This window comes from Pseudonaja textilis, chromosome 4, assembly GCF_049901715.1.
Source record: "Pseudonaja textilis isolate UNSWEBS1 chromosome 4, rPseTex1.2, whole genome shotgun sequence".
NCBI lineage: Eukaryota > Metazoa > Chordata > Lepidosauria > Squamata > Elapidae > Pseudonaja > Pseudonaja textilis.
The window spans coordinates 10,659,384-10,673,145 of NC_141993.1; the positions used below are offsets into that span (position 1 = coordinate 10,659,384).

The 13,762-nt window shown below is 42.8% G+C and overlaps 1 protein-coding gene across 2 annotated transcripts in view; it reads left to right on the plus strand.

Annotated features, from left to right (window-relative positions):
• Positions 1–1,181: 1,181 nt before the first annotated feature.
• WAPL (WAPL cohesin release factor) overlaps positions 1,182–13,762 on the plus strand; it is a 41,675-nt gene continuing 29,094 nt past the window's right edge. For both annotated transcript variants that reach the window (XM_087932228.1, XM_087932229.1), the window contains exons 1-3: positions 1,182–1,405; positions 5,297–5,817; positions 12,703–13,743. In XM_087932228.1, coding sequence (XP_087788354.1) covers positions 5,319–5,817; positions 12,703–13,743 — 1,540 coding nt within the window. In that variant the 5' untranslated portion in view covers positions 1,182–1,405; positions 5,297–5,318. The remainder of the gene's footprint in view (positions 1,406–5,296; positions 5,818–12,702; positions 13,744–13,762) is intronic.

The following is a 13,762-nucleotide window of genomic DNA, read 5'->3' on the forward strand; positions in this document are numbered from 1 at the left end:
GACAGCCACTTTTCTGAAATCGTATAGGTTCTCCGGCTTGAACAGTGGGCTGGACTAGAAGACCTCCAAGGTCCCTTCCAGCTATTCTATTCTACTCCTTTTCTATTTCTATTCCTATTTCTTAATCTAATCTATTTCTAATTCTGTTCTATTTCATTCCCTATTCTATTCCTATTCTTTTCTATTCTAATTCCTACTCTATTCCTATTTCTTATTCTGTTCTATTTCTATTATTCTATTCCTTATTCTATTCTATTTCTTATTCTATTCTATTCCTTATTCCCTATTCTATTCTATTCCTATTCTAATTCCTATCCTATTCCTATTTCTTATTCTATTTCTATTATTCTATTCCTTATTCTAGTCCTATTTCTTATTCTATTCTATTTCTTATTCTACTCTATTCTATTTTATTCCCTATTCTATTCCTATTCTTTTTTATTCTATTCTATTCCTATTTATTTATTTGATTTGTCAATCGCTTACAAAATAATAGGTACAAGTATAAACATGAATAAGAATACAGGAAATAGGTACGAATAAATGGGGACGATAGGACAGGGACGGGAGGCACTTATGCACGCCCCTTACAGACCTCTTAGGAATGGGGTGAGGTCAATAGTGGATAGTTTGAGGTTAAAGGAGTGGGGATTTCTTATTCTATTCTATTTCTATTGTATTCCTTATTCTATACTATTCCTATTTCTTATTCTATTCTATTCTATTCTATTCTATTCTATATTCTATTCTCTTATTCTATTCTATTCTCTTTTATTCTATTCTTTTTTTTATTCTCTTCCCTATTCTGTTCCCTAAATTTGGATAGGAGACCACAAGGAAATCCTAGAAGTGTAGGCCACTCCTGGAAGCCAAAAGCGCTTTCAAAAAGGAGGCAAACCAGGCCGTCAGCCCGAGCGGCGAAGCCAAGTGGGGATTGGGAGGCGGGGGGCGGGGAGGAAGGAACACAGCCAACGCCGTTTTCCCAGCCTCCCCGGGCGCTGACTCAGCACAGCCCTCGCCCGCCGCCTACAATTCCTAGCAGCCTCCGGGGCTGGCATGCGCGTTGGGGCTCGGCCGCGCCCCGCCGCGAGGCGTTGCGCAGGCGCGACGCGGGCCCGTCGGGCGGGCTGAGTAAGGCCGGCGCGGATTGGCGGCGGCCGGGCCGGGGGGCGGCGCTCCGTGACGGAAGCAGCGGGGGCAAATGGCGGCGCGATGGTCCAGGGCCCTGCTCGCAGCGCCGCCGCCATCGTAGTCGTCGTCCTCCCCCCGGCGCGCAGGAAGCGGCGGCGCAGGGGGCGGCGGAGGCGACGCCGCGTCCTCCCGCCCTAGGCGGGCCGCGGAGGGTCGCTCGGCTCCGGCGGCGGCTGAGGAGGCCCTGCCCGCCGCTCCTCCCGGGCCTCCTGAGGTAAGCAAGGCGGCACGGCACCCCCACCCCCACCCCTCCCACCCTCAGGCCTCGCCGGCCTCCTCCGGGCTGAAGGGAGAGGATCAGCCGCGGCCTGCCCGGGACTGGGCGACGCCGCGGCTTCGCCGGGGATGGAGGCGGAAGGCGCGTCTGTCGGCGGAAAGCCACGCAGGCGCTGGGGGCGGAAATGGCCGGGTGGGGGCTGATCCCGGGCCGGATCAGCCCGTCAGGCGGGGATCTCTTAGTGGCCTCCTCTCCCCAAAGACCACACCACCACCACCGCACACACATGCCCGTGGTTCTCCCCCGGCGGGGAGGCGGCCCGGCCTGGATCGGGAACGGAGGTCCGCCCCTTGATCTGAGCCCTTTCCCTGGGAGAGCGGGGTGGGCAGCTTTAGAAAAAGGGGTGGACGGGAAGGGGGGGCTGTCGAGGCCCTCGTTAGCCGCCCCTTTCTCTCCCCTTTCTCCCCCCCCAGCCCTCTTTTAAAAAAAAGAACGAGAAAAGAAAAAAGAGACGGGGCGGGGGGAGAAGGGATCCCGGATGCGCCTTTCGGGGCTTTGATGTGGCGAGATGAATTCTGGGTTCCTTTCAACACTTTGTGCAAAGGCAACTTTCTTGGCAGCGTTGTGGTGGTTGGTGGTGTTTGATGCCTGGCCGAGGATACCCATGACAAAGGGAAACGGAGGGAGGGAGGGAAGCAGAGGAATGACAGAAAGAAGATAGGGAGGGAAGCAGAGGAAGGAAGGAAGGAAGGAAGACAGGGAGAGAGAGAAGCAGAGGAAGGAAGGAAGGAAAATAGGGAGGAAGCAAAGGAAGGGAGGGAGGGAAGCAGAGGAATGACAGAAAGAAGATAGGGAAGCAGAGGAAGGAAGGAAGGAAGATAGGGAAGCAGAGGAAGGAAAGAAGGAAGATAGGGAGGGAAGCAAAGGAAGGGAGGGAGGGAAGCAGAGGAAGGAAAGAAAGAAGATAGGGAGGGAAGCAGAGGAAGGAAAGAAGGAAGATAGGGAGAGAAGCAGAGGAAGGAAGAGAGGGAGAGAGAGAAGCAGAGGAAGGAAGGAAGATAGAGAAGCAGAGGAAGGAAGGAAGGAAAATAGGGAGGGAAGCAAAGGAAGGGAGGGAGGGAAGCAGAGGAAGGAAAGAAAGAAAATAGGGAAGCAGAGGAAGGAAAGAAAGAAGATAGGGAGGGAAGCAGAGGAAGGAAAGAAGGAAGATAGGGAGAGAAGCAGAGGAAGGAAGAGAGGGAGAGAGAGAAGCAGAGGAAGGAAGGAAGAGAGAGAAGCAGAGGAAGGAAGGAAGGAAAATAGGGAGGGAAGCAAAGGAAGGGAGGGAGGGAAGCAGAGGAAGGAAAGAAAGAAAATAGGGAAGCAGAGGAAGGAAAGAAAGAAGATAGGGAGGGAAGCAGAGGAAGGAAAGAAGGAAGATAGGGAGAGAAGCAGAGGAAGGAAGAGAGGGAGAGAGAGAAGCAGAGGAAGGAAGGAAGAGAGAGAAGCAGAGGAAGGAAGGAAGGAAAATAGGGAGGGAAGGAAGGGAGGGAGGGAAGCAGAGGAAGGAAAGAAAGAAAATAGGGAAGCAGAGGAAGGAAAGAAAGAAGATAGGGAGAGAAGCAGAGGAAGGAAGAGAGGGAGAGAGAGAAGCAGAGGAAGGAAGGAAGAGAGAGAAGCAGAGGAAGGAAGGAAGGAAAATAGGGAGGGAAGCAAAGGAAGGGAGGGAGGGAAGCAGAGGAAGGAAAGAAAGAAAATAGGGAAGCAGAGGAAGGAAAGAAAGAAAATAGGGAAGCAGAGGAAGGAAGGAAGGTAGGGAGGGAGGGAAGCAGAGGAAAGAAAGAAAATCCCTATAGGTACTCCTGGCTTCTCCCAATGGTAGGTTAAAGGAGTCATTTCAGACGAGGCTTGTCTAATTTAAGGCTTTGGCTGAGCTGCTTGGGAGCGTGAAACTTCCTAGCCTAATTAGACCTAATTGTAGGGAGAGAAAAGATAATAAGATGTTCTCTCTCTCACCCTCCCTTAATGCCAAGTCTGCAGAGGCTGACTGAAGTTTTGCCCTGGCAGATCCTGGGTTTCTTGAAATTATTCCTGCCAGTGAAAAACCAGGAGGGTGGGGATGATAGAATAAGATACGGCGAGGGAAAGCCAGTGGAGCTGCAAACTGGATCTCTCAGTCAGGGACAGGATCAGATTGAGTGATCGAAGCTTTTTTGGGGGAAAGAAGGACCCGGTAAGCTGAAACACAGTCAGGGGCAGGATAGGATTGGAGGGAATTAGATATAGCGAAGGGACAGGACTGGGATTGTATGTTCAAAGCTTACTGGGAAGAAGGAATAGATAAAAGATTCAAAGATGTCCCCGCTTTTTAGTTTCAAAAAAGTAAATACCAGTTGTTAATCACCATCTTATAGTGAAGTAGGTAGATTCCTTGGCTGCTGCTACAGCAGCTTCTGTCTCCCTCTTGGTTTTTTTCTTTTCTTCCCAGTAATACTACACTTGACCATGTCTCCTGACAGTAGACTTCCTTGGTGAGAGAAATCATTTGGCAGCTATTGCTAAAATACGTTGATGAATGCCACCAGTGTTCCTATCTGCCAAATTTAGTTCCTTATATGAGTACAGATCACCTGGGACCTGTTCTGTTAGCATTTTTTTTTTGTACAAAACATCTCCAGATCGCTCCAATCCCACTACCTTAATATCTAGAAAGTTTTGATATATTTTAATGCACCTGGAGCATTCAGGTTCAGAAAAGCTGTACAATGAACAGGTGCTGTAGGCGTGTTTTCAGGTAGAAAGCCAGTGGCCTAACTGGATGTTCTGTATTGTAAATACTGTAATCCAGTTAACATTCAAGTATGTAAATATGCCTTTAGGTTAAGTTCGTTAATGTTCATGCTCTTTAGTCAAATACCAGTCTCAGAGTATTCTTAAGATTGGTTTTATACACAGACCATTTTTTTAAAATGGTCCCCTGGTGAAAAAAAGTGTGATTCTCTTTATAGTCTGGCAATAATCAGTCATGACTATATTGCCTAGACAGTTGGCTAGAATAATACACTCTACTTTGGAGATGACTCGGAGTGTTTATGTGGGAAAATGTATTAACAAATATGGACTGTATTCACAGGATTTGTTTACCACAGTTATCACTTAACGGACTTCTCTGGGGTCACATTACAAGTTGAAGTATACTTTGACTATATGGCCCGAATTCATTCATTATGTAGGCTGGTTTATGAGGACCTGAGAATGGCCCTCCAGGATCAGGCTGAGATATTATAAGCCTAGCTGTAAACAGTTGTCCATTTTTATCTGTGAAAATATGCTGGTTGAAGAACCAGTCATTTATTATATGTAACATTCTCAAATTCCTTATTAATATCCACAGTGTTTGGGGGCCAGGGAGGACATGTTTTCTTTATCTGTGTATCGGGGTTGATGAAATTCGACAGATGGCATTGGCTTATATTCACTATAAAAAAACTTGCACCTGTAAGAGACATTAAAATGTGGAACAGTTTCCTCATCTTCAGCTGTTTTCTTCTCTTCATCTTGCAATATTGATTTATACATAGTGAGCGGTTAGAGTTTTTAGCCATAGATAAAAATGGTTTTGCGTCAACAAAAAAATCATTCACAATATTTTCTTGATCTCACATGCCGTACTTTTGGGGGAAAGCAAACTTCTTCAGTTCAACTCTTGGGCATTTTCTTTTTGTGCAAGCAACATGTAAAGAATGATGCCTTTATTTTGGGTGGTTTCATCACCTCTTGAGGGATTTTTTTAATGCAGCTTCAAAATGCCAGGAGTTTTGTTCACCATTTTAAAATGTGAAATACGTGAATGTTCCTTTAAATAAAATTTAAATTGTATTTTGAAGTAATTTTTCTCTCTTTCCACAGAGAATATGAAACAGGCGTCAAAATGACATCCAGATTTGGGAAGACATATAGCAGGAAAGGTGGTAATGGCAATTCAAAATTTGATGAAGTTTTTTCAAACAAACGGACCACTCTCAGTACAAAATGGGGAGAAACTACCTTTATGGCCAAGCTAGGCCAGAAGAGGCCCAACAGCAAGCCAGATATTTCTGAGATCCCTAAGAAACCCAAAGTAGAAGAGGAAGCAATAGAAGATCCATTTGGATTTGACAGCGATGAAGAATCTTTGCCAGTTTCTTCCAAGAACGTGTCCCAAGCAAAAGGCTCTTCTCAGTTGGAGTCACTTGAAGCTTCTCAGCCAGAAGACTTCTCTTCTATACTTGAGTCTAATAGCAAATTTCCTCCCTTGGTTGGTGAAGACACTTTGTCCAGCAAAGTTGTGTCTTTTGATAATGCCGTGCATGACTTGAAAGAGAAGAATTTGGCCAGAAACACGGCAGAAGAAGACTTCAGAAGTAGCAGTGCTATCCCTCTAGCTGCAGGTATGCTCGTGTAGTGCAGTTGTGCACAACATTGATGGGTAGGCCAGTGGCCAGCTTGCCAGTCATGGTCTTTGCCAAATGCTTTGTTTTCTGATTTGAATTGCTCCAGTTGGCATGTACTTGGCAATGGTGGTGGGGAAGAAGACGGTTTTGGACATCTCCCATATTCTGACGTTTACCATAAGGAGATGGGAATCTTTGCATTGTTTGGCCAATTAGCCTCCCTAATTTGTTTCTAAATAACCAAACGTAAAATTTATTGTTAAAAGCACCAATATCAGAATCCCTTTAATCCTTAAGTGAATGCAAGTTAAAAAATTCATATAAAAGGCCACGTGTTCAACGTAAATCTCTTCCCTATCATACAGCGCTAATCAGAATCAGCAACATCTCCCAACATTGCACATCTTGTATTGGTTTAAAATACTCATGCTTCCAGTGCTATACTTGATCACGTACTTGAGTTAAAATGTATAATCCCAATATAATATGAAAGGATACAGTTCAAAAATGAAAGGATGTAGAAAACTACTCTGGGAACAAAGTATTCTGGTGAATGCCAGAGCCTTCTGTTTCACTGGATGATACCAAGCTGGCTTCTGGGGGTGGGAGGAGGAGGAGGAGGAGGAGGAGGAACTTCTAGAAAGCTATCTAAAATGGCTAGATTGGCATGGTCTGGATGAGAAACAAAACGTTACAGGCATCTCTTGACATTTTTTACTTCCTGGAACAGCAAGGTTTGTACAGTTATACACAGTCTCTTGTATTAGTTTATATGGAGGAATGTCGCAAGGTCATTGGTCTGAAATGGGCATATTTTTCTTCATAGGAAGAAAATCTTAAGGGAAGATTTCTTTTAATAGAATAATACAGTACCTCCAAATGGTATTTTAGCTATCCATTGTTAATTCTTTTCCCAGCCACTTTGCTAATCCAAGCCATTAAGGGCTGGTTTTTGGAACCATCACCTACAGTGATTTGTGTAGTGGGTGGGCGGGTGGGTGGGTGATTTCTTTGAAACAATATTGCTATAGATCTATTTCAGGGGTCCCCAAACGTGGCAACTTTAAGGCTTGTGGACTTCAACTCCCAGAATTCTCTAGCTGGCTGGAGAATTCTGGGAGCAGAGAATTCTGGGAGCTGAAGTCCACAAGCCTTAAAGTTGCCAAGTTTGGAGACCTGATCTATTTGGATCCAAAACTCCTGTTTGGATTATTGGGGTAATTCAGGAAGTTACCAGAGGTGCTACCTTTTCTACAATGCTTTAATCTACTTCCTATTCTGTTTACAGGCAGTTTCAATCTACAAATACATCATCAAACTTGATTGCATTCATATGCTAAAAACTCCTATTGGCATTTATATAACATTTTCAACAAATCCAAAGCCTTTTGCTAACCTTAAGTAATCTTTGTGAAACCGTAGGGTGTGCCTGATTACCACTTAATGGCTTTCAATGTTTCAGTTTTGGAACAGTTAAAATTCAATTACTTACTATCTCTGCTTAAGTAGTGTGTTAATTGAAGGCATTTTCTTAAAAGAACTGTGCATATTGGAAGTAGAATAGAAATGTAATTGTAATGTCCTTCTGCTCTGTCTTCAGAGTGGGTACTTTTCTACCCATGGGGTAGGATAGTAAAATAAAAGTGCTAAAACATGTAAATATCACCTGTGAATAAAAGTAAGTTAATGCAGAAATAAATAGGGAGAAAAAGAGGCATGTTTTGTTCTCTTGCTATAAATGTCCAACTGTTTTAAATTACATATGAAGTGTTAATGTAGAACTGTGTGTGTGTGTGTGTGTGTGTATGTATGGACACACACAATATGTATGCACTTGTGTGCCGGTTTTTGAAAATACTGAGTCTTGAAAAAAAAGGATACAAAATTGAAGGTTTTAATAGAACTCAAGCTTCGGGTGAAAATCATAGGGTAATAATACTATTCATTAGTGAAATCCACCTGCTCAAGAATTGAAAGAAAAACATATGGTGTTTACTTAGATGAAATCCCACAGAGTAATAGTCATCTGGATTCCTGAAATCCTTGGTAAAATAACAACTCTTCATTCACTAGGCATGTGCCTGCATATGTAGTCAAATTATGGTAACATACACATATATTTATAAAATTAAGCAAAGTTCAGGTGTGGTATTTCATAGCTATGAGTGAAGAAATTGTTTTGGTTTTTTTCTGGGTCCTAGAAACTGAGCCATTTAAAACAAAGTTGTGTCCTCATCACCTTGCACTTCAGCTAGTAGACATAATTCCGTTGGAGTGCTAAAAATTATTATTTTTTCTTCATTGGATTTTCTTTATCTTCTGTACTTTTTGTAAGATTTAAAGGCATCTTGTTTTGAGCATTGGATTGTATGTATCTGTATGTCATATTAGACCATAGTTTATTGCCACCCAAATGAGCCACAGTGAACAATGCTTGGCTGCCTCTCCTGTGTGGCTGGGAGATTAAAAGCTTAAGTTATGGTCAGTGTCTATACTGATAAAATGATTAACACATTAAGTATATGTTATTTAGCTGTTATGTTAATATGTTAATCTAAACAAGTTGAAAAATTATCAAAACTTTTTAAGCTAACATCTAACAAAATAACGACCTGTAATTTAATTAGAAAAGTAAAAAGTACTGAAGAAATGGAAAATAGGAGATTTGTGACTTACCTAAGTTGCGCTAAACTGTGGTTTAGGGTGATGTGCAAATTCTACCTGCCACAGTCTTTTTACCATGCAAATTATGCAGCTGTTATAATTTGCAATACTGTCCTATACTGATGGCCGCTGTTGCCAGATATATTTTATCTATCCATGGCAGATACTCTTAAAAAAAAATCATAGAGTCCAGGTTTTCTGCTCTGTCTGGAGATATCTAATGTTCAAAAGCATCCAAATGAGTTTTATCACACCTTCTGTCTTTTTTGATAGTACTTTGGTGCACATATTCTTAAGTTATATTTCGGGTGGTTTTTACTTAATGTTTCCCTTCTGATGCAAACGTTAGTCTATCAGTGCAGCACCACACTGTCATAAATAAGGTAGTTGTAATGGTGAAATTGTCTTTCGTTTCTTCCAAATATGGAGTGAAACAAGATAAATGTTAGGAAACTGGGCCTAATATTTGTACCTTCTCATAAGTGATCTGGAATTATAAATGAGAAGAGAAGTAACCAAGTTTGCAAAAGATGTCAAATAATTTGTTATAGTTAAGCCCTTTCCTCCCTCCTCACAGCCAGTCTCTCACACATATCTAGTATTTTAACTGTAACATGTTTTTTTGAATTGTAAGCCACCCAGAATCATTGACTGAGATGGGCAGCTATAGATGTTGTATGTATTGTGTGTATGTATGAATGAGTGATAGATATAAACAAATAGGAAGTCATAACTGTTGGGGCAAAACCCAGTCCAAACTAGATGTTTGGATGAACATTGGTAGTGGTTCACTACCAAGAAAAGACTAATGTAGAGAAATAGTGGACAACTTAATGAAAAGATTGTTCTATTGTATGGCTGGTTTTTTTTTTTTTAAAGAAATTGCATGGTGAGGATCACTAGAAAAGGAACTGGAAATAAAAATACAGCCACCATTACTCTGAATATGCTGTTGCTACATATGACCCAGAGCAGGGGTCTCCAACCTTGGCAACTTTAAGACTTGTGGCCTTCAACTCTGGGAGTTGAAGGCCACAAGTCTTAAGAGTTGCCAAGGTTGGAGACCCCTAACCCAGAGTATTGCTTTCAGGTCTGCTCGTGCATGCTTAAGATAGACTTCTATAGGAATCGTGATTCAGGATTCCAGCCTTACATTATTGTCAGGCTTGGTCAACCTCCAGGCTCAGCTGAAGGGAAATGATATTACATGGCACACCAAGTTAAGAAGCAGGAAAGGGGAGCAATCAACGCTTATCTTTGTCCCTTGCTAGAACATGTAGATCAGGGTTGTCAAACTCAGTTTCATTGTGGGCCGCGTCAGGGTTGTGTTTGACCTGGGAGGGGGAGTGGCCAGTTCCACGTCACTTGTGTGGGAGGGGGCACCTGTGGCTAAGGCAGGACTTCCCTCGGGCCCTCCCTCACTCTCATGATAATCTCCCCTCCCTCCCTCCCCATTCTTCCTTCCTTCCTTCCCCTCTTTCTTTATTTTTCCTTCCTTGCTCTCTTCCCTTCTTTTTCTTCTTTTGCTCAAATGCAAAAGGGGAGACATTTCTCCTTTTGTTTTTAGTTTGTTTTGCTAACCCTCTGTTAGTGAAAATGGAGCCTGGTGGGAGAGGAGGACCCTCATGTGCGCCCCCACCCCACCCAGAGCTCTGTTTTTGCTGGCAGAGGCACCACAGGTCAATCCTTTGGATGCGGCCCGTGGGCCTTGAGTTTGACACCCCTGCTGTAGATTCTACAAGGAATGTTTGGCTTGAGTGCTTAAGAACCTGCAAATCAAACTATCTCCCACGAGTGCCATTAATAATGGGAAGACCTTATAGGGTGGATATTTGAAATTGCATGAATTTTAGGCAAATCCATGAGTTTAGATAAGTCGTTTGGCTCATAGTTGTACCCACTTATAAGCAGGCTCCATTGAGGTGGTATAAAAAAATATTGAGGTTATATTAATCACATTTGTTTCAAAAGGGCTTTAAAAAGGAGGTTTTGGGGAAGTCACGTTCCTTAAATAAAAAGTTAGAATTGGTAGCCTTTTTCTGCTAACTGCTTTTAAGTGATCCTTTCAGCAAATGGTTCAATAGTTAAAACTTTTTGCTCAAAACCTACATATCATCAGAAATAGGACATGAGAAATGCAATGTTAAATAGGGATGTGTAGCATTTTGTCTTTAGGAGTCCGGGCACACACACACACAAGTGCCTCTTTGTAACTCTTTAAAGCAGTTGCCTCTTTATCCGACATCATAGGGAGGCCTTCTGTGATTACAGCAATAATGTCAGGTAAAAATGGGTTTGCTGACTTGTTGTTGGCAAGCACAACATACTGTACATGCTCCTGAGCACTGCAAAGCCATAGAGGCCCTATGCAGCCCTAAGAGAAAACGATTTTTTGGAGAAATAAGTGCCGGCAATATATAAATACCTGTGCTTGCTCCATTCGCGAGTCTCTATTTTACTCATTCTTTTGAATAGAATAGAAATTCTAGTTTGCAAATGATTTCAGAGCTAATATTTATACACGTATGGTTGCTTCTGTTTTTTTTTTTTAACCCACTCTTGAAATGACTCACATAGCATTCTACATTTCCCTATCATTCAAAAGGAAATCTTGTGAAACGAAAGAAAAATGTCTGCTGCTATTGACTCAAAAAATGACAGTTACTTATATTTGGTATATATGTATATGGATCGAAGGCATTTCTGCTCAAACAAGTGTTTCCCTTCCCCCTCCCTCACTCCCCCCCTCCCTTCTGACTCCAAGTAGTTCCCAATATGTGTCACCTCCAATAAGTTGTGGTTTTGTGGTGCATCACCCTGAGAACTGTTTTAGCTGGACAGTACAGGTACTCCTCAACTTATGACCACGACTGAGTCCAACATGTATGTTGCTAAGTGAGTTTTGCCCCATTTTACAACTTTTCTTAACCACAGTTGTTAAGTGAATTAGCAAGTGAAACTGGTTTCCCCGTTGACTTTGAAGGTCACAATAGCTGATCACATGACCCCTGGACCCCGCAACCGTCATAAATATGAGTCGGTTGCCAAGCACCTTTTTTCGGTGACTTAACTTTGGTCATTAAGCAAACTGTTGTAAGTCGACTACCTGTCGTTAATCTTAGAAATAAGAGAATGGATAAAATAGCTCTTAGATTCCAATATATCACAATATATGAGAGCCAGTTTGGTCCTGGTAGTTAAGACACCAGGCTACAAAGATTGAAATGGTGAATTTTAGTGCTGTCATGCATGAAAGCTGGCTGGGTGACTTGGATTTTTTACACTTAGGTTGTTAAAAGGTTTTAAAATCAGTTACGGTCCCATGGTGACCTGCTTAACGACCACCACAACTTACGGCTATAATTCCAGGCTCAATTATAGTCGTGAGTCTAGAAAGCAACCTGTGCTGCTTTCAGTAAGATGTAAAATGGCTGACAAATTTGCATTGTTAATAGCAGTACTTTTATGTGGTATGTCTTTATATATCACAGAATAACAGAGTTGGAAAGGACTTTGAGAGGTCTTTTAGTCCAACCTCTGCTCAAGCAGGAGATCCTATACCGTTCTGGAGAAATCCTTGTACAATCTCTTCTTAAAGGCCTCCAGTGACGACTCACAATTTCTGAAGCCAAACTGTATCACTGGTTAATTGTTCTCACTGTTGGCAATTTGCTCCTTAATTCCAGGTTGCTTCTTTCCTTGATTAGTTTCCATCCGTTGCTTCTTGTCCTGCCTTCAGGTACTTCGGAGTATTGGTTGACCCACTCTCTTCCTTGTGGCAGCCCCTCAAATATTGGAACACTGCTAATGTCTAAGAGCAGTGTCTCAATCTCCCACAAACACTATTCTGCGTGGTGCGCTGAGCTGCGTAAGGGTGATTGACTGGCCTCTCTTCCCAGTGCAATATGAGCCTTTGCTGGCTCTCATTCATAATGGTTAGAAAATGTCATTTTATTGAGGCATTTTTCTCGAAATTTCCCTCTTGCTTGGGCAGAAGTGTTTTTCTTTTTCGATGCAACTGTTTCCTTCAGTCATTAGCTTGTTTATGGAGAACGGTGTAAACAAGATGCTTAGTATTTAAGTCAAACATGCCAAAACAGGGAAAGTGTTATTTAGAAAAACATCTGCTTTTATAATCTGTTGATGAAAAATGCTGTTAACCTCACTTCGATTTGAAGTGTCAGGTATATATTTCTTTCACTGGTTTTTATTTTCTAGATACTGCCCTGAGTTATCCCGAGGACAACGAGAACAGCCATTTCCTGTACAAGAATGCCGAAGACAATAGTGTGAACGCTCAAATAGCAGAAATTTCTGGATACAACATTGAAATCAAGGAATCGCATGACTCTTGGGATTGCCACATTGCCAACAGAGACTCTCCCTCAGACATATCCCATGCTAAAGGATCACTAATAACTGGCTTATATGATTGGGAAGATGAGAACGAGGATGCCCAAAGAGGAGAATATATGTTAGGATTTGATGATGAACCGATTTCAGAGTTAAAACACAAGGACGAAGAGCTCGTCAAGGAGGAAGAAATGGGGAGCCCAAAGGAAGCCATTAACGAAGAACTGATGCAAACTGTTCTCAGGCCGAGTAACTGTCGGACATACTGTAGATCAAGCAAAACGAAATTGCAGGGAATGTCAAATTTTGATAAGCTGCTGGATGGCACTCTTCAACCTCTAGCCAAAGCAAACAGTGATTCAAATGCAGATGGTGTGAACCCAGTGAGAAAGGTTGCTCTAAGTAGTGGGACCAGTTTTAAAGGCACCGGAAGGACTAGAGACTACACTGTTCTCCATCCATCCTGCTTGTCGGTTTGCAACGTCACCATACAAGACACCATGGACCGCATGGATGAATTCGCCACGCCCACGCCCACTGACCTGGGGGAAGCAGGCCGTCTGCGGAAGAAAGCCGACATCGCTACGGCCAAGACGACCACTCGATTCCGACCTAGCAATACCAAATCCAAGAAGGACGTCAAGTTAGAATTTTTTGGCTTTGACGACAACGACGAAGGCGGGGGTGGCGAAGGCGGGTCCAGAACCTCTGGGAGCTCCAATTACAAAATTAAATACTTTGGTTTTGATGACTTAAGCGAAAGCGAGGATGACGACGAAGAGCGGCTGTTGGAGCGGAAAGTGAATAAAAAAAGAAGCCAAACCACAGTCGCCGCTTTGTCGCAACAATCCACTTCAGATGGAAATGAGAGCTACTCCCAGGATAGCCAGTCAAGTTCCAATTCAGGTAAGTCAGCATCTCTCTG